The sequence below is a fragment of the Ciona intestinalis genome, chromosome 5 (assembly GCF_000224145.3).
Source record: "Ciona intestinalis chromosome 5, KH, whole genome shotgun sequence".
Classification (NCBI taxonomy): domain Eukaryota; kingdom Metazoa; phylum Chordata; class Ascidiacea; order Phlebobranchia; family Cionidae; genus Ciona; species Ciona intestinalis.
In genome coordinates, this window is record NC_020170.2 from 1,526,698 (window position 1) to 1,545,695 (window position 18,998).

At 32.9% G+C, this 18,998-nt stretch overlaps 5 protein-coding genes across 10 annotated transcripts in view; 2 read left to right on the top strand and 3 right to left on the bottom strand.

The window, feature by feature from the left end:
• Positions 1 to 5,143, bottom strand: part of LOC100186853 (trafficking protein particle complex subunit 13) — a 5,552-nt gene extending 409 nt beyond the window's left edge. The window contains exons 1-11 of one of the 4 annotated variants that reach the window (XR_003395894.1): positions 5,020 to 5,143; positions 4,731 to 4,847; positions 4,256 to 4,371; positions 3,759 to 3,883; positions 3,155 to 3,272; positions 2,504 to 2,634; positions 2,078 to 2,267; positions 1,879 to 1,979; positions 1,508 to 1,655; positions 1,242 to 1,437; positions 1,030 to 1,209 (exon numbers count right to left, since the gene is read on the bottom strand). Coding sequence is in view for 3 of the 4 variants with exons in the window: in XM_026834526.1 (XP_026690327.1) it covers positions 1,351 to 1,437; positions 1,508 to 1,655; positions 1,879 to 1,979; positions 2,078 to 2,267; positions 2,504 to 2,634; positions 3,155 to 3,272; positions 3,759 to 3,883; positions 4,256 to 4,371; positions 4,731 to 4,847; positions 5,020 to 5,056 (1,170 nt within the window). In the remaining variant the exon portion in view is untranslated. Of the gene's footprint in view, positions 1 to 1,029; positions 1,438 to 1,507; positions 1,656 to 1,878; positions 1,980 to 2,077; positions 2,268 to 2,503; positions 2,635 to 3,154; positions 3,273 to 3,758; positions 3,884 to 4,255; positions 4,372 to 4,730; positions 4,848 to 5,019 lie in introns of those variants that run through there. The other 3 variants (XM_026834526.1, XM_026834525.1, XM_002129765.5) reach the window with 3 other exon arrangements.
• On the top strand, positions 66 to 1,077 carry LOC113474045 (histone chaperone ASF1B-like; the record flags this gene model as incomplete). Its single annotated transcript, XM_026834640.1, has 2 exons — positions 66 to 254; positions 522 to 1,077. Coding segments are annotated over 2 exons (522 nt in total), but the record flags the coding sequence as incomplete, so codon positions are not given.
• Positions 5,144 to 5,428: 285 nt separating the features above from the next.
• LOC100178954 (kunitz-type protease inhibitor 1-like) lies at positions 5,429 to 8,570 on the bottom strand. 3 transcript variants are annotated; one of them, XM_026834542.1, is made up of 7 exons: positions 8,450 to 8,570; positions 7,713 to 7,925; positions 7,411 to 7,443; positions 6,808 to 6,948; positions 6,587 to 6,630; positions 6,182 to 6,283; positions 5,429 to 5,676 (listed from the first exon to the last, which is right to left on the bottom strand). In XM_026834542.1, exons 1-7 carry the CDS (start codon positions 8,526 to 8,528, stop codon positions 5,488 to 5,490), a joined length of 801 nt encoding a protein of 266 aa, XP_026690343.1. In that variant the 5' UTR covers positions 8,529 to 8,570; the 3' UTR covers positions 5,429 to 5,487. The 3 variants fall into 3 exon arrangements, with proteins under 3 accessions (XP_026690343.1, XP_018667426.1, XP_002129651.1); XM_018811881.2 differs by having other exon boundaries at positions 6,182 to 6,252; positions 6,556 to 6,630; XM_002129615.4 differs by lacking the exon at positions 6,182 to 6,283 and having other exon boundaries at positions 6,485 to 6,630.
• Positions 8,571 to 10,767: 2,197 nt separating this feature from the next.
• Positions 10,768 to 15,485, bottom strand: LOC100181307 (isocitrate dehydrogenase [NAD] subunit beta, mitochondrial-like). Its single transcript, XM_002129463.5, has 12 exons — positions 15,330 to 15,485; positions 15,152 to 15,211; positions 14,851 to 14,952; positions 14,481 to 14,613; positions 14,059 to 14,122; positions 13,594 to 13,726; positions 13,182 to 13,315; positions 12,815 to 12,917; positions 12,268 to 12,414; positions 11,808 to 11,902; positions 11,651 to 11,711; positions 10,768 to 11,160 (listed from the first exon to the last, which is right to left on the bottom strand). Exons 1-12 carry the CDS (start codon positions 15,366 to 15,368, stop codon positions 11,080 to 11,082), a joined length of 1,152 nt encoding a protein of 383 aa, XP_002129499.1. The 5' UTR covers positions 15,369 to 15,485; the 3' UTR covers positions 10,768 to 11,079.
• Positions 15,486 to 16,018: 533 nt separating this feature from the next.
• LOC100185976 (WD repeat-containing protein 1) overlaps positions 16,019 to 18,998 on the top strand; it is a 5,489-nt gene continuing 2,509 nt past the window's right edge. Inside the window, exons 1-8 of the mRNA XM_018811851.1 lie at positions 16,019 to 16,112; positions 16,169 to 16,290; positions 16,692 to 16,838; positions 17,229 to 17,320; positions 17,500 to 17,680; positions 18,252 to 18,362; positions 18,600 to 18,746; positions 18,964 to 18,995. Coding sequence (XP_018667396.1) covers positions 16,088 to 16,112; positions 16,169 to 16,290; positions 16,692 to 16,838; positions 17,229 to 17,320; positions 17,500 to 17,680; positions 18,252 to 18,362; positions 18,600 to 18,746; positions 18,964 to 18,995 — 857 coding nt within the window. The 5' untranslated portion in view covers positions 16,019 to 16,087. The remainder of the gene's footprint in view (positions 16,113 to 16,168; positions 16,291 to 16,691; positions 16,839 to 17,228; positions 17,321 to 17,499; positions 17,681 to 18,251; positions 18,363 to 18,599; positions 18,747 to 18,963; positions 18,996 to 18,998) is intronic.

Here is an 18,998-nt window from a genome sequence, read left to right on the forward strand (position 1 = left end):
TACCTGGTTCTCCTGTAATAAGTTTGCACACCCCTGTATATTTTACCGTTATGCTTTAACCCAATAATTCCCAACAGGCTGATCCACCAAAACCTGAATTGATACCGGTTCAAGATGCAGTCGGTGTCACGGTGGTGATAATCACATGCACATATCACGGTCATGAGTTTGTGAGGGTTGGTTATTATGTGAATAATGAATATGCCGAGCCGGAGTTGAGGGAAACACCACCCGATAAACCGGACTTTAATAAGGTTGGATTTATCTGTTTATTATACAATAAAATCAGTTAAGCTACCTTCTTAATTATAAGTGCAGACAAGTTGTATAAAATTGTACAACATATTGTCACACTGGAAGTCACCCAGCATGAAAAGTTATATAACCATAAGTGACATTAATAAAACTTAAAATGACCAAAAATGACACAACTTAGTAAACCTATAATATATTGTAATGTATTTAACAACTTTTTTTAAGCCTATATAGTCTATAATTAATATCTGTTTTTTATTATTTAGCTGACACGAAACATACTGAGTAGCGCACCAAGAGTTACTAGGTTTAAAATCAACTGGGACGACAGTGCGGGTACTTCTACAGCAGATGGAGGACAAACATATGAAACTTTGGAAGAAAATATTCCACCTTCCCCCGAGGACGTACAACATACAATGGCTGAGAATTCAAAAGATTCAATTTGTGCAAATCGAGATTCAAACGGGCCGCTATCATCATCAGTACTGAACTCCGAAAACATTAGAAATACTTGTGAGCCAAGCACTAGTAAGCCGGTACCTGCCTGTTTTGAAAACTCTATTGATGCAATGGAAGCTCAAATGTTGTTAGATTGATTTTCAATTATTTGTTATTACCTTCTGTTTGTGCATTGTTTTGTATCTTGAACAACAAACTGCCGATACATTTAATCTTGAAAGCAATAACGTTGATTAATTACACATACAATAACTTTCGTCTTTATTAAACAGTTAAAATTTTATATATAGATTCTGCAACTGTTTTTTTTTAAAGCAATTCTGTATTTCAAAAAACTTTTAGTAAAATGGTCAGAATTTATCTGCTACTGTATTCATATAACCATGCATTGGGGTAAAGTTACAGCACCAAGTTACAATGTCTTTCATTTATTTTAAGTGAAGTCCTACTGTTTGGCACACCAGGAAATATGATGTTGGCCAGTGATGGCACAGTACTACATCTTTCAATAAAGGACAACCAATTATTCAGATATTGCACATAGCAAATAAAACTGTTCATAAAATATAGGTTTATGCCAGGTGTCCCATGTTAGTTAATATATAAATAAAAGTTTGATTAAAATTCTTTCCATCACGTAGTAACCAGAACTTGGTGAATGTCATCAAAATCATAAGTTCGATTCAACTCCATGTCTATTACTTTCATTCCTGACACAGACTGAAAACAAATGTGTTGGTTAGTTAGAACTAACATTCGAGTAACTATTAAAAGTAACTTTTTATCTCACTTGAATTCCAACAGATGTAGGAAGCAAGGACATGGTAATGAAACAAGATTCCTTAGCTGGAAGTTTGTTCAATGTATAACCAGATACATTCTGCCATAGTAAGTTGGTCCTGTTCTCATATTGCACCATCAATTGTTTAGCATGCTCGCTGAGATAAAATTACACACGTTATGATACAGTAATTAGAGCACCTGCCTTTCAACCAAAGGATCTACAATAGATTGTCAGCTAATGAATAAAACCAATCACCCAAGTTACATATATTGTAATTTTTGAAAAATTATAGTTATCTAACTTGTTGTCGATAAATAAGTGGTAATTTGTCGACTAATATGTTCTAAAGCAGACATTTTTACTCCACTACTAGTTACCTGTAATTTGTAACTTTGCATGAAATTTCAAAAGGTTGAAGGACTTTTAGATTCTCTGGAACTTGGTTAACTTGAACAAGAATATCACGCTGTCCAAGAATCTATCAAGTTTTCATGATTAGTAAAATTACAACAATCTAAAACACACAAGGCTGTGTGCACCTTAGCCTTTATACAACAAATAATAAGAATAACTCACTGCTCTCTGTAGTTGACTTGTTTGTAGCCTTCCTCTTTCACCAAGGCTTGATTTCCACACAATATCAAGTTTACCTATCACACCAGCTGCTTCAGTGAATGCTTTTTTAGCACATGATGGTTTTAACTTCAACCAGTATAAATATTGGCGCACTTCAGATGGTTTCATGTAAGACTGACAACTGAATTCTCTAAATATAATGGAAAATTGGTCCTAATGTGGAAAATTTATATATATCATATAGAAAACTAATGCGTGGACATTTTACTATGCGTGTATTTTACAAACTTTTGTTTTATAGTTTAATGTCTGACTATTTTTAACTAATATAGCAAAATTTTTGTGTGTGTGTGCTTTTCATACTTTTGTGTTAAGATATGGTAAAATGTATTACAAATGATTTTTACAGATATCAACCACACTTACCCATGATTTGAAGATATTGTGTTCAACGACTGTGCTGTATATAACGCTGCCGGATCCAAATTAACTTTCTCCATACATATTGGGTTTGGTGTTATGTTTTGTATTTGAGTTTCAAGATATACTTGGTCACACTGTAATGTCAATAAATAGGACTTCAAATATTTAAAATACTTAATTATAATGGTTGAAAAAACAGGCACCAATATTAGCAAAATTATTATAAAAATAAAAAGCTATAATAATATTTATTTAGAAATGCACCAATTTACTGAACTTGTTTTAGTTGTATTTTACTACATTTTTATATCAAAATCAAAGTAATTAAAACAAACAAAAACAGGAAAAACTATAACCGATGGGCAAAACTACTTAAGGAAAATGGCAGATACGCTTTCCAATATAAGGCCAATGTTTTATCCAAACCCAGGCAAGATATTTTTGCCACAAAAGCATTTAAAAAAACATATCATTTCTTTCCTACTAGTAATATCAACAGCAGAAGGTTAAATGTTAATTATTAAACGGGTCCCTTTAATTAGTGCATGCCCGCTATGTTCACTATGTCAGACATAGTGAATATTGTGGACATAGTGGACATAGCGGGCATGCACTTATTAAAGGGACTATTATTAAACAGTTATACTTGTTTACCTCAATGTTGTAAAACTTGGTTTTCACATCTAAAGGTTTCAGAACTTGAAATTTAAAAAACTTTCGAAAATTTTTTGGTTCCCCATCCCTTCTACTGTAACTTACAGTGCACACCAATCTATGATGTAAAACATATTGTAACTTAATTATATATTTATATTATATGTATGTATTGTAGCGTTTATTCATGTGTGTGTGCGAAAGCCCCTTTTATTTGCCTTCTTCTTCTGTTCTCTTTCGTGTTTCGCGTGCATTCAAAACTAAATCATTACAATATATACAACGAGCAATAAGCATCGTCGCTACAGTATATATTATTTTAGCTGTATTGTTGAGCCATATGAATCATTTTTTGTTATTGTTATTCTTTTAATAGTTTTTATTTACAGCATTAAAACACATCTGTACAACTGAACACCTATGTCATACCTATAAAAAAATGACTGACAAAAACGCATATGTGGTAAGTAGGTAACTTGTAAGCGAGCACAGGGTTTGTGAAACAGTGCAACCTTGTTTTACAACAGTCCATTCGCGCATGGACAAATAAGTATAATTCATATATTTAGTATTTATAACAATAATCCATAAAATTTCATCTTACATATGAGTTCCAAGTTCTTTCACTTCGTGGTTGATAACTTCATCTAACGAGTTACCGGGTTTAAGACTTTCTTTTGGAGTTTTATTCGAAAGAGTTATTCGTTGAGAGCCAGTTTGTAGATCAGCCTATGTTTGTAAATAATAATTAGTGAATGTGGTTATTATAAATACTGTTTGTGGATGTGAATATGTGATTATTATAGAATGAAATAAAAATGTTTTTTACCTAGTTTAAAAGCTTAAGAAATATGAGTTTCAATAAAAATGCTAAGTTAACAAATTGTTCATTGTGTTTTTAATAAGGTACAAAGCAGAGTTGTGTAGTGTTGTAACTATAAACTAATAGACATTACTGTTTAGAATGTATACATAACTGTGCAATGCCAAAGTCTAAACTCACAAAAGAGATTAGTTATCTTGCCTAATATTATATTTAACACATAATTCATGTGTAAATAAAATATACCAAAAATCAAGAAAGTTTCAATATATAATTACCATTAAACTGACATTAAGAACATCTGTTCCACTTTCATTATTGACACTTAGATAACTGACGAAGGTTTCACCAAGAAATATGTTCCCGAAACTGTGTGGTAGAATTAATGTTTCACCTGTTTTGTGAAAAATATTTGATGTTAAATATCTATAAATTAATAAAAGAAATATGATATTGTAAATAAACAAACAGTTAAGTGTTTTTCAAATTGGTTATCAATGATCAGAATTTTCATTTAAATCACTGTAATTCCACAAACATTTTTCGGTGCTCGTGAAGAATCTCCCCCCCCCCACCTTATGTGATAACCCCTAACCCCTAAAACCACTAACCCCCTTACCATCAACACCTAACCCCCTAACCTAGACGTTAAGGCCTAGAAAATAAGGTATGGGGGAAATACTTCATATATATATGTGTGTGTGTATATATATATATATATATATATAGATAGATAATAAAGATAAGATTCACCAGTTCCATATGAAGTCAAGTTCTTTGAAGAATATCCCAGGTTTAACGATAAAACATCACTTTTGTCATTAAGTACAGGAACAGATGTTATAATTGATGGCTTTGTTAATCTCATAACTGTTAAGAATTGGTCAATTTTACTATAAATAGACTCAATTAACGTATATGAATTGTATTAGTTTTTGGTCTATACAAGCATGGTAAATCGGCAAACATTCAGTCTGTCTATATTACTATTACAAAATAAACTATCACAGCAACTGAACCATTTATTATTTGTTTTGCTTACCTCGTAACGCCAGTGGATGTTCTTTACTTGCATCCATTTTATTCAACAATACAAGCTTTTTAAAACCAAATAACAAACAAACTAATTGTGACCTGGTGATTCCCCTAATAAAACCAAAGTTATCCTAATGCTTAGTATACGGAGACATTATTTAGCGAGCGTTTTCAATGCTGTTTCGTGAGACCAAGACCATAGTTTAATAAAGAAGTTGTATTATTAAACTATGCCAAGACCAAACATGAATACGCGCACTTAAGTATTTTAATTAAGCAGATACCATTTTGTGGTTCTTTAAGTGTTATACACAGCTTACACACCTTTCTTTAAACATGTTTTTGTGTATTTTGACATGTATTGCTGAAGCACGTAGCTTTGCGACTGGCCTCTCTCATCTGTGCGCATAAACAAATTCAAGCAGCAAAATTTTTTATTTAAACAGGCGCTAATATAAAATGACAAATAATAAGCTCAGGGATAATTTAACTGCGAACATCTCTGGTGGTTAAAATTTGCATTTCCATAGCTGCCTGAAAATAAGACAGCAACATTGTGTCCTTCATATACTGGCTGTGTGCCGTGCAGAAAGAAGAAGCGTCTGTCATTCATTGTAGTTGATGATACTTGTATACCACTTGGTTCAACTTGGTCTCGAAGAAGCTGACAAAATAGGTAAATATGATTGATTGAATGAAACTTGCTTTATCCTAATCGAGGGAGGTTTATGGGATATTCGCTCCAACACCTGCTGTGACATTCTGTAATGTCCAGAACAATGAGGAATCATATCTTCAAGGACTTTTGGGCAAGAATTGAACTATTACTTTAACGTCCCTATACACTTGTATACTAACGACGCCCATAACTTGACTGTATACACTTAACATTATATACGATCCCGTCGCACCAGAACAGTATATAGTAGGGTGGGGGGAGATGAGACACCTTTTCATTCTATTTTCTCGTCGCATTTGGTAGTAAACAAATAACATTTAAAGAATTATAAAACCGTATTCCCAGGACTCCCATAGACCGTTGTAAATTAAAACCTGTTCAGGATATTTGGATATTACGTGTTAAAGGTGTCCCATCTTCCTCCATTCTACTATACATAAGAAAATATTATAAGACGTGTATGACCACACCAACTCTAAATGCAACTTACACAGAAACCGCCCGCAACAGATCTAGAAAAACTAAGTTGACCCGACCATCCGGATGGATATCGGCGATCGCCTTGGAAGTTCAGTTTGCCATAAAATCCAAACTCGCATTTGGTAGTAAACAAATAACATTTAAAGAATTATAAAACCGTATTCCCAGGACTCCCATAGACCGTTGTAAATTAAAACCTGTTCAGGATATTTGGATATTACGTGTTAAAGGTGTCCCATCTTCCTCCATTCTACTATACATAAGAAAATATTATAAGACGTGTATGACCACACCAACTCTAAATGCAACTTACACAGAAACCGCCCGCAACAGATCTAGAAAAACTAAGTTGACCCGACCATCCGGATGGATATCGGCGATCGCCTTGGAAGTTCAGTTTGCCATAAAATCCAAACTCATCCGCGTATTTAATCTGGCAGTGCGTTTCAACGGTTTGACCTGATATAACAAAATATTTTAAAACTTTGGTAAGGGTTGTCGTTTACTTATATCGATTATAGTCCTAATTTTTATGTATTTATATTTCGGTTGATATATGGTGTAATGCATCAGTGACTTAATGGAAACAAAAGTTTATAAAAAAACGAGTCGAAAACAACATTTAAACGTACGTACTTGCTTTTTGGTAACAGATCCTTAAAATAGAATCCCAGCAGCAACCAAACGATAAACAACTGTGTTGTGTGAGATTGGTCGGCGAATAGTTAAGACAAAGTCCGATGTCAGATGGATTGTTGATTGAACAGTCTCTTCCCACTAAGAAACAAAACACAAATCGTGTGTAAACAACAGATTTTTACTCAAGATACTTTTTACCCAAGATAGCCAACGTAACAATGTGTACAATACTTTTCCTACTCTAGATACCTTACATGTTAATGTTGTTACTCTTCTAATTTATCCCATTGTGAGTTTAATGTGTGAACAACGCGCCGTGGCTTAGTGGTTAGCGCGCCTCCCTGTAACCATTAGGTTAATGGGTTCAAGGCTCGTCGCGGCTACCATTGTGGGCGTATGTGTTAAACCCGTGTGATAAGGACTGTCGTTTTCCGGCCACGCGAGGATAAAGTAAGTTAGATTCATGTACGACGACGTTTAGTCAAATACGGTACGATCGTTGCAAAGCCAACCATGGGATTTTCAAACAACACTTATAGTATAAAAAATTTAAACTGGAACACGTGTGTCTATTTTTATTTAAATTCCTTACATACTTACAATTTACTTGGAATGTGCAACTTTGAGAAGAACCTGCGTATAAGAAAATATTGGGTAGGACATTATCTTTGGATCAAATATTTTAAACACTGATATTGGAACTTGGAAGATTGAAACATAAAATAGGGTGGGGGAAGATGGGACACATTTTAGAAATCGAGACCGACAATTGCAAATTTTAAAATATAATTGTTCATAAAAAGAGGTTGCATTCTTGTATTTACCCAATAGTTTCCCAATTGATAATAGTCTTTTAATTAACAAATGAAACAAATCTTTGGTATATAAAGCATCGAACTTACTTCGCAGCGCTCGCATTTGGGTTTCGGTTCGCTTGCAATCGCGCTCACACTCTTCTCGGGTAAGAAAAATGTTTCTTGTTGTTCCACAACCACCAAATACTAAATGTTCGCACTCATTTGTGGCCTGGTTGAACGTGTATCGGTTGAAAGTCGCTCTACATGTCCCCCTGACCGCCATCTTGCTGCTGCAGTAAGATTGAACGCGAATCGGAACTAAAACAGAATGAACGAAACACTTTTTTTGAGATTTTTTTATGGTATAGCAGACAAATTAGGCAAAGGAACTACTGGTTAGACCGTTAGGGTAACTGCCTTTGAGTGTCTTGCGACAAGACACATACATGCACATAGTGGTTTGATACATACATGCTCAAAGCGGCTTGAGCCTTGAACACGTTTGTTCTGGGTTGAAAGCAGGCCCATTAGCGACCAGTGTGGCGGCGCTGTACCCAAGAAGCATAATTATAACAGTAATTGAAATCGTTATATTGCAGGGAGGGGGATAGGACACCTTATCATTCTATTTTTCGTCGCATTTGGTAGTAAACAAAAAAGAACCAAAGAAATTTAAAGCCGTATTTTTACGACTTCCATAGACCGTTGTTAATTATTTAAAACAAAACAAAATTAATCTTATTTTTATACCTCCCAGCACGCCACTCAAGTTTCACAGTGTTAGTAAACTATAATGCCGAAAATATTTTTTACCCAACCCCCAAACTTGATTTGTTACTTACCAGTCGCAATATCAAATGTTTGTTGCTTTGTTACAGAAACCAGAGCGAGGATCGCCAAAATAATAAGTTGGTAATGCATTTTTTATTTGTTTTTTTTACAAAATATCTGTCAAATAAAAAGTTTATAATTAGAATTTGTTACAATGTGAGCATAAAGCAACAAATTTTATTCTATATAGGCTAGGATATTTTAATATATATTTTTCTTCGGGGCAGCGATATCACCTAACATTTTATTCATCTGAAAACCTTGTGTAAATTACGTCCCTAAAGAAAAATACTATAATATAAGTTGAATGTGGTATATTTATAAACTAATAACTATATACTTTTATCTCAAAGATTAAGGAAACCGACACAAACTGGTACACATCACGCCCTTGAAAAATAACACTGTATATAAGCTGAAGTGGTATATACTCACTACCTATATAGCCCACTTTTATCTAAAAGATTAAGGAAATCGACACAAACTGTTGCACACGTTAAAAATTCTGTTACATTTTAGATATATATAGGCTACGCATTCATGAGTTCTCGTTACTTGCTTGGTATGGGGCGTTTGGTGCCCGAGGAAGAAAAGTTTAGCATCCCTTTCCGACCTTACACAGTACCTGGTGATTGCTATTATGGTACCAGTACGTATCATGCGCACTAGTCATAAATACCAAGAATTGGCTTTTTGAGATAATGGGACGGACTGCGCTAAGACCGTAATCACAAATTAATTTTTTTCTAATTATCCGCAACTACTGAACTAAAACATACGGTTTGATACCAGTTTATCTTTTAAACGTTTCTAATTATGATAATTTTTCTGTCCCAATAAAACAAAACTAACAGGTAAATATTGAGCCTGTCAATTAGATCTAAAGTAGGGTGGGAAAATGGGACACCTTTTTATTCTATTTTATCGTCCCATTTGGTATAGGCCTAGTAAACATTCAAAGAATTATGAAACTATATTTACACGACTTCCATATAGATTGTTTTTATTTGTTTAAAACACGACCAGGATATTAGGATATTATTATTAGCTTAGGGTGTCCCGTATATCCCCAACCGTACTATATTTAAGTAGGAATTATTATTTTAAAAACATATCAGAAAACAACTGATTTTACTTCATAAACATGGTTTATAAACTTGCAGCTTATTTATCATTTACTTCAGATAATCTCGACAAACAATAAAATGTCCCTATTTTTATATAATTTCCTGCTCCAACAAAACTGGCTACAATTAATTAATCGTTTCTAGTTTGCCCTAAAAAGCTATAACCTAACTCTTGATGAATACAGTATATAGGAATATTTCTTTGTGAATGAATAAGAATACTGGCTCCGTGCTGCCCGGGGCAAGATAAGACCAGACAAAAATAATGCGCTAGTGACGGAGTTGGGTGTAAGGTAACTAACATAATCTATAAATGTTTTGAATATGGATATGAAGAATAATAGCGCTTTAAATATATGTAAACAAACACCCTATAGTTATGTTTACGCGTTAAAGTACAACTATATGTAATATATGTCATGCAATAAGTTTTGTATATTAAGTAAGGTGGGGAAAGATGGAATACCGTTAACACCAAAATTCCATATTTTATAATCATGTTTAAAACAATTAACAACGCTCTTTTAGAATCGTAAGCATGCCGTTATTTTATTCGGTAAATATTTTTTGTTTACTATACCAAATGAGATGATAAAAAGAAAACATTTCCCATCTTACCCCGCCTTCCAATACTATTTCAAACTTCGGCGTGTTATATTTACTGTCGTTTTTCCGTTGCCTGTCTTTACGAAACTGTATTCTTATTAGAGTTTCAATACTTTAACCACCGCCTTTAATTTAAAGGCTACGCTTTAACCGAAGACATATTAAATTTCCTTTTAATCTATAACACATCTATATTTGTGACTAACTGTAGAACTATTCACATTTCTCCCAAGCGTACTGAACTAACCGCATAAAAATCTGATTAGATCGCAATTTAAGATTTCTAAATTTACTGTTCAGATTAAAAAATTACTGTTTTTATACGGTACAATTACTGCTTATGCCAGGAAATTAAAGGCACACGCAACTAATGAACGTTAAATTTCCGTCATTATCGTGAGCATGTGTCAACAAATACTGGTAACTTCGCATTTAAATGAATCGTGACGTGTGCACTTAATTAAGACTAATGAAAGCGGGGAATACGCACAAGTCGTGCGATCAATCTCACGTCAAATGTAAATTAATTTGGTTTAACTATTCAGTAGACATATTAATTACAAACCTTGATTATTGTAATTCATCTTATTCAAGTATGAGAATTGAACTTCTTTGTAATTTGAACCCTAATTAAAGCTAAATGTGTGGATGCTATTTAAGGTACAATTTCATCATTAACTTAATTATTGCGTAATAATCGTTCTCAAACGGAAATATTATTAGGACGTAGGGAGCACGCCACAACAACAACTTTCAGTACTTCTGACGTCATACAATGACGTAAACTGGGACGTCATATAAAAGATTTGACAACAAAATATTTTTTATTGAACTTTGGGAAAAAAATAAACGGAACTAGCAGCCTAACATTAAATAAATAATAAACTTGTGTGGAATCTTGGCGAGTTTTAAGCTTTACCTAAATTATTAATAACTGCAGCTGTGAATTCGGTGGTGGTTGCATAACCCTTCAAGTCAGTGGTGCGTATCTGTAATTGTATGGAGAAGAAAAATTAACCAAGTTTGGCTTTAGCAATGTAATAGTTTTGTTTGTAATGATAAAATACATTAGTAACATTACCCAGTCTGTTATATATATATATATATATATATTACGGACTTTATGTATGATAAAAACAGTATCTGTGTTGTTTTACATCTCACCACATTGCACATTTGGTTGAAAATAAATTTTTACGGTAGTCCGGTTTTAAGGGTATATATAATATATTATGGGAAAATATATTTGGTAGTCCAGTTTTAGGGGTATATATATAATGCATGTAGTGATGACAGCATAGTATTGGTAATATGGAAGCATTGTTAGAATTATTGTACTGGATACAAAATTCAATATATTACTTTCATGGTATGTATGTTTGAATATTTGGTTAATTTGAACCAAAACTACGCAATCAAATAAGTAGATTCAAATTAAAACTAAAAAAATTAAAACTAAGAAAGGATAAAATAAAATACCTTTCCATCTCGAAGAACTTTTAAAAGTGCATCTTGTACAAGTTTGGCGTGCGCCACTAAACTATTAAAACAAAGTAGAAGTTAAATTCCATAGCACCTAATATGAGCAACAATAATTTACTTCAAACACCAATTAACATAAAACATAAAACCTTACTTCATATGATGCAACATATTAGCAGCACACATTAGCATGGCAGTGGGGTTGGCTATGTTACGTCCAACAGCTTGTGCAAATGGATGGCGAGCTCCCTGTGTATTTAACATACGTAAATTAAATTACATAATTACTTATGTTATGACTATATGAAAATGTATTAAGTTTTTGTAATGATTCTGTACCATGTTACGTGGTTTGATTAATTAACCAAATATGAAATTGTAAACTATACATTTATTGATAAAGAGACCGGAGTTATCTACATTCTACAAAACAACAGTCGTTCTAACAAGCTATGAATAAACAAACATTTTAGTTAAAAGTGGCTGCTAAACCTAAAATACAACTTGAAGATATATCTTACTAATAAAAGCTCAAATACTCTTGCAGTTGGAAGAAAAAGTAGGCAAAAAGTTTCCTCAACCATTAGAACAGAATAAATATAAATCTAACTTACAGTTTCAAACACCACACAATCAGGGCTGTAACTTTCACCCGGCACCACACCAGCGCCTCCAACGAGACCTGCAGCCAAATTATCAATGATGTTCCCGTACAAGTTTGGCATTACCATCACGTCAAATTGAGAAGGGTGGGAGGCAAGCTGAAAAAAAAATTTGGTTAAATTTTATAGAAGAACATATAGTACGTCAATTGTAAACCCTATTTTCAACACATTCTCGAATAAGAAAGCACTAATCTAAAATGCAACCAAACAAAAAGTGTTAAATTTCAATTTTGTATAATCCATTATACAAAATATGTACCGTACAAGATGTAACAATGTAGTAATATAAAAAAGTGTAAAAAAATAAAAATTCAATTCTTTTACACCATGTAACCATCTGTGTTTAAACTTGAAGATGTAACAATGTTGCATTATAAAAATAAAGTGTACAAAATAAAAATTTAACTCTACTACACCATGTAACCATCAGTGTTAAAACTTTATACTGCTTACAGTACGACGAAAATAGACTGCCTGTGAAGTAACATTTACTCACTTGCATACAAGTGTTATCTACAATCATAGCTTCAAACTTAATTTTAGGATAAAGTTTGGCAACTTCTCGGCAAGAATCAAGAAACATTCCATCAGCAAGTTTCCTAGAATTACCAAAATTGTGAATTTGAGTTTTGTTTGATTTATGCTTATGTAATTGTATATAAAATATTGAGTGATTATATTATGTATAAGCTACTCTGTAAAATCTGGATTAGGTTTTGTAAATTGCTTTTTTTGTAAATTCTATTTTTTTTTGTAAATTGCATTTTTTTTGAAAATTGTATTTTATAACAAATTTTAGTTGTTTATGAAGTAACAAACATACAAAATTTGGTGTTTTTCAAAACATTCGAAAGTGAACATACATAATATTTGCTTTATGAACTGCTGTAACTTTGTTCCTTCCATGCTTGGTTGCATAATCAAAAGCAAATTTAGCAATTCTCTCCGATTTTACCCGGGTTATGATTTTTAAAGATTCCACCACACCAGGTACACTCTATGGAATTATATAAACAAATTGGTCGGTGGTTGCATACTAATTGTTTTATGTTTTATCAGCATCATTTTTTAAACTATTTTGGGATACAAAATGAAATAGAGTACAAATACAGAGTAAAGAAAATAGAAAATACACATTCTAATATTACATTTGAATATTACTGTACAATGAAACATGCATATATTTCATACTTAACTTCCACAAAAAGAGGTTAAAAAAGGCATATGCCTGGTTGTACCTCACGTTGTTATAAATATGTTAAGTTAATATTCCACCTCGTGCTCAAGTGCGCTGTATTCTCCTTCTGTTTGTTCCCGAATAACCACGATGTCGATCGCTCCATGTCGAGTGGTGATTCCAGGTAAACTTTTTACACGAACAACGTTTGCAAACAAATCCAACTGTTTTCTGTCAAAAAATAAAATGTTTTGAAGGGTTAATTGAATTAAACACATGGGGGCTATATATAATAACAAATCTGGAATTAAATGTTATGAATCATACATAACATAACTAGCCTACTCTTTTGTTTTTGATTTTTTTTTAAAAAACAAGAACTGTAATAAAAAGTTTCTGAAATTAAATGTTATGAAAGCAAATATATATACATGGATTTAGATGTATGGATTAGATTTTTTATGGATCTAAATTTATGTGGCCAATGTTACAGAACTTTGGTATGATAAACATATATATATATATAAATATTAATTGTCTTGGTATTACTTGTAATACTCTACCTTATGTTCATGTTAACAGATTGTAGTTCTCCCATGTCAAACCAAGAAGGTGTGGCAAGAATACCTTAACAAACAAACATATTTTAAGAATAAAATCAGTGATTACGATTACTGAAAAGTTAGTGACCAGTTCATTATACAGTCTAAACTTTTAAAGTTCTAAACAAACTTTTGCAGGAAAAGTAGGAAAAGCTAAAAACCGCTTTGGTATTTTTAACTTTGCCCAACATGTATAAGTCCTGCTAGGTAGACAAAAGGGATAAAAAAACGGCAATTCTGCTTTTTCATGCTTATGTTTGAAAATATAAGCAAGCGATTGGGTTTTGAATATTTTCAGAAACAAAAATATTCATTCGTTTTTTTGATTTATTTTTACTGTTTATGAAATGTTTTATTGCCTAACTTGACATGGTGGCAATTACCTTTAAGTGCAACTTTGTTTTTAGCAACGGAATGAATAAGTTCTGCAATCTGTTCATCAGAACATCGGTCTTGAACCTCACTTACCCAAAATTCTTCAAACTGGATTGGAACATCAGCTGCTGTGAACACTTCCTATATATTAAAACAAAGTAAATAAATATATATAATAGCCTATATCCTAATGTCTGTATTTATAAATATAGGTTTTTTTCAACTGTTTCATAAAGATATTACAGAATGCAAAAATAAATTTACAGAACAAATTCAGCAATGTTATTTCCAAATGCTCGAGATGTATTAAAAGTATTTTAAGAAAGATTATTCAATTCAGAGTTTCGAGATTGCCTAATTTTTTTCATAAACAACAACCTTCACTGAATACATTAATTCTGGTCCAACTCCATCCCCAGGAATCATGGTGACTCGCAATTTCTCTCCAGATTGAGTTTCCGCAGGTTTTTTAGCAAAATTCTAAAATGCATTTAATAGTTTTATACATTTTAAGAAGTTACATTAACAGTTAGGTACATATTTTCATAAAGGAAATCGGAAAACATATACCTTAAATAATAAAATAATAGAAATTTCAACCAATAAAGCAATACCCACCGCAATCATGTCATGTTTTTATATCATTGAGTCAAAACTCTTAAACACATTTAAAATTCACCTGAAACGATGCATGCACAAACCGTCGAGTCGTAGCTATCTTGTGTGCTGCCGGTACGGACTGTGAATAAAAGCAAACATTACAGACACATATACACAAAAGTGACAAAATCATACCTACACAAAACAAACAATAGGTGAATAGCCAAATGTTGTAAATATTACCAATTAAGGCTTACCTTTAGTAGCAGGCGAGTCATACTTCTCAGGGTTGTCATATTGCTGGATTATTTTAACGAATAACTTAAGATTTTACAACGTAATGTGAACTTATCTTTTACTAATGACCACTACAGCGGTCAAATGTAAATCAAATCAAATTTATTGGAAGATGTCAATTAACCGCAAGGTGTCGCCATCGTTAATGAATATTTAAACGAACGGGTCTTCATTTGCCAATTTTAAAACCAATATCATTTTTCTATCTTTACCGTTGCCTCGCATGCCGAGTTGTTTTATATGGAGAGTTTTATTTATTCGCGGCAACAGGTATTGGAATATGGCGTTTCACCTTAGCGGTCTCATGTGCCGATGACATCATAGGTGGATAAAACCTTATATGGTAATTATCCGGTGTTTGCTTTTGAAGAGCGACCGGTCGCCAGTTTCGCTTATACGGGCGAAGAGAACTTTTCATTACACATAAATACGTTCATAGTTTTTGTAACAACAAGCAGTTCATAGTCTTGTAGCTCTATTGTAGGCTAATCGTGCGGTTGCAATATATCCTGTTGAGGCAAAATGGGCATGGCAGAAGTTAGAGTAGTAAGTGACGATTTGAGAATATAGTAATCGCCGTTAGCGTGGCTCTCGTTTACTCATCTAGCATAGTATTGCACTATTTAAAAACTATTTTTTATTATACAGTATATAAATTAATTTGTGAATTGTGCAGGTTGCGTACAGTGTATTAAAGTTAATCATCTTCTGCTCAAGTATGGCATCAATGAAGATTACTTCAAGTATGTTTCCTCTTATTGTATGTTTCATAACCTTCATTTATCAACTATTTTTGCAGAGGAGGTGTTCGCAGGACTCCCACAAACAGAACGTGCTGTTGCATATGTCTTAGGGGCGGACCCAAAAGGAAAGAATTTTTTATATTGCTGTGGAAACTGTGTTATCGTTCGTGATATTGAGGTATACCTTACACATCCTTTGTTTTACTGTAATATATTCTTTGTTATTCCAAGATCCGTAAAAATATTAGTTGACTTTATTAAGCAACATTATTAGTTTGACACATTTGTGTATTTAGGCAACACCAAAGGCACACAGTGTTTATTGATTGAGAATGGGTCCCTGTTAAATTAGGTATAGCATCAAAGTCTATAATTTTATTACCAAGTATAGGGTGGAACCCACTTTTTTATTAGTGGGTATTGCAGTAAGTATACTGTATACATATAGGCATACACAATAACTTTTGCAACACAAAAAATGTTAGCTCACAGAAAATGACTTACTTAACCTAACTGACTGAATGATAAAGTTCTGCAGTTGTGCACTGTTTTAAACTAATATAAACCTCCATTTTACAGAATCCAAAGAGCATTGATCTATTTTCTGGCCATCAAAAACCACCATCAGTTGCCAAATATGCAAACACTGGTTATTATATTTGTTCTGGTGATGCAAGCGGTTGGATTAAAATCTGGGACACCACACAAAAAGAACACCTTGTAAAAGTAAACATATATAAAAAAATGGGCTACATATAATTTACGAAAAAGATAGGTTACACATACCTGTTCAAATTGAGGCTACATGTATACATTTATATTAAGTATGTATATATACATCTCATTTTTACACATAAGTAACAGTAAACAGGCATTTACAAACCTAAATACCAAATAGTTTCTAATTTGTTACCTGTTAAAATTTGGGCTACATATATACATTTGTAATAAATATGTATATATCTCATTCTTACAACTAAACTGCAGTAAACAGGCATTTACAAACCTAAATGGTTTCCCATTTGTTACTTAGTAACTTTGTGCAGTGAATTCTACAATGTTTCAAATACCTTTGATCCAGCTTATAGTAAATAAATAATGCATATTATGTTTCAGTATGAGTATCAGGTCCTTGCTGGTAAGGTCAAGGACATATCATGGGATGCTGATAGCAAACGTATAGCAGTGTGTGGAGAGGGTAGAGAAAAGTAAGAAAATCTTTTTTCTTTTATCTAATATTTCTGCTTTTTTGTGTTCTGTTGCTGTTGTTACCTGACTGCACTTAGTTTTTACATGTATTAATTTAAAAAACTATTGCCTATCTGTGTTATTATATTTATCTTAACACTGCTTAGTCTTTTTAAATAACATTAAAGATAAATGACAGGTATGCTCATGCTTTACTGTGGGATTCTGGATCAAGTGTTGGAAACTTAAACGGGATTGGTAAATCAGCCAACTCTGTTCATATTAAACCAACACGTCCGTACAAGTGTGCTGTGGCTTCTGAAGATTATTCAACTTACTTTTATTCTGGACCACCATTCAAGGATGCCAAAGTTGTGGAGGTGGGTACCTTAGAAGAATGTTCTGAGTTTAGCAAACAATAGGAAAAATACAACTACTTGTGTAATGTGTATGAGTGTATCCTAACTGAAGTCTAATAGAAATAAGAATTTTCTATTTTTTTGTTAAATAATATGTCAGTACTTTCATTCTTTCATATATATATATATAGCAAAGTGGTTAGCGCGCCTGCCTGTAACCCATTCGCCATAGGTAATGGGTTCAGGGCCGTCACTGCTACCATTATGGGAGTATGTGTTCTTGGGCAAGTAAGTTAACAGCAATTGTTCCAATCCAGTGGTCACTAATGGGTTGTCCAAATTATCAGCCATACAAAAAAAAAGCCCCAAAAAATAATCGCCCAAAAAGTAACATACATGGTAGCCTGTAAGCTGACATGAGGTGTATTAACACTTGTGTTATAACAATTGTGGTTTTCCAGCCAAGTTACATTCATCCTTTCATGCTAAAATATCAAACATTGTTTCAGCATACAGACCGCAAAACACTTTTTCTTTGATGGTAAGTTTGTGTAAATTCGTATTTAATTAATAGTTTGATTACTTTCACCAGGGCGGTCAAAGGTTTGCAAACTGTGTTCGATTTTCACCTGACGGGAAATATTTTGCTGTCTGCAGCTCTGATGGGGATATTTATCTTTACGATGGCAAAACTGGGGACTTGGTATGTGATAAGCTATTTATCAAAGTATGCTGAAAGCTAATTTGAAGCAAACTTTGAATTGTTTGATTTTGATGTGTCAATGATTTTATGTAAACAAAAATACTGCAACAAGCAAGAAGCAATGAGTCTTTCGATGTTTTTCAAATATACAAGAGTATATTTAATTATAAATACCAAACAATAATTTTTAATTATTGTTTATGATGTCTAATTTGTATTTCTGTTTATATTTATTAGCTCCAGAAGCTCGGAGAAGGCTCATCAGACAAGCATAAAGGTGGGGTTTACAGTTTATGTTTCAACGCAACAGGTACAGAACTGTTATCGGCATCTGCTGATAAAACTGCCAAGATTTGGGACGTTGAATCACGTCAAGTTATTACGTAAGCAAACAACGTTTAAAATATATAGTAATGAACATGGGTAGATTTCTAAAACCACAACTTTCCTTACAAGAAGGTATTTTAGTTACCAAAGCAATTGAACCCATTGCAACTGAGTTAAAATTGTCTTGTAACTCCTGGAAAGCCTTTCCAGTTAACCTTACAAAATTACTATACGTCTTTCACATAAAATTTCATAAGGATATTATTTTCTAGAACCCTTTAATATGGGAACAAGTGTTGATGATCAGCA

What these genes read in the sequence shown, in the direction of transcription:
- LOC100178954 (XM_026834542.1), bottom strand. Translation starts at nt 8,528, where the DNA reads ATGCATTACCAACTTATTATTTTGGCGATCCTCGCTCTGGTTTCTGTA. An exon ending in GATCTGTTACCAAAAAGCAA is followed by an intron (nt 6,631 to 6,807) that starts GTACGTACGTTT and finishes TTGTTATATCAG; the next exon opens with GTCAAACCGTTGAAACGCAC. An exon ending in AGATTAAATACGCGGATGAG is followed by an intron (nt 6,284 to 6,586) that starts TTTGGATTTTAT and finishes ACCAAATGCGAG; the next exon opens with TTTGGATTTTATGGCAAACT.
- LOC100181307 (XM_002129463.5), bottom strand. Translation starts at nt 15,368, where the DNA reads ATGACAACCCTGAGAAGTATGACTCGCCTGCTACTAAAG. An exon ending in TGACTCGCCTGCTACTAAAG is followed by an intron (nt 15,212 to 15,329) that starts GTAAGCCTTAAT and finishes TTTTATTCACAG; the next exon opens with TCCGTACCGGCAGCACACAA. An exon ending in ATTGTGTGGTGTTTGAAACT is followed by an intron (nt 11,903 to 12,267) that starts GTAAGTTAGATT and finishes TTAAATACACAG; the next exon opens with GGAGCTCGCCATCCATTTGC.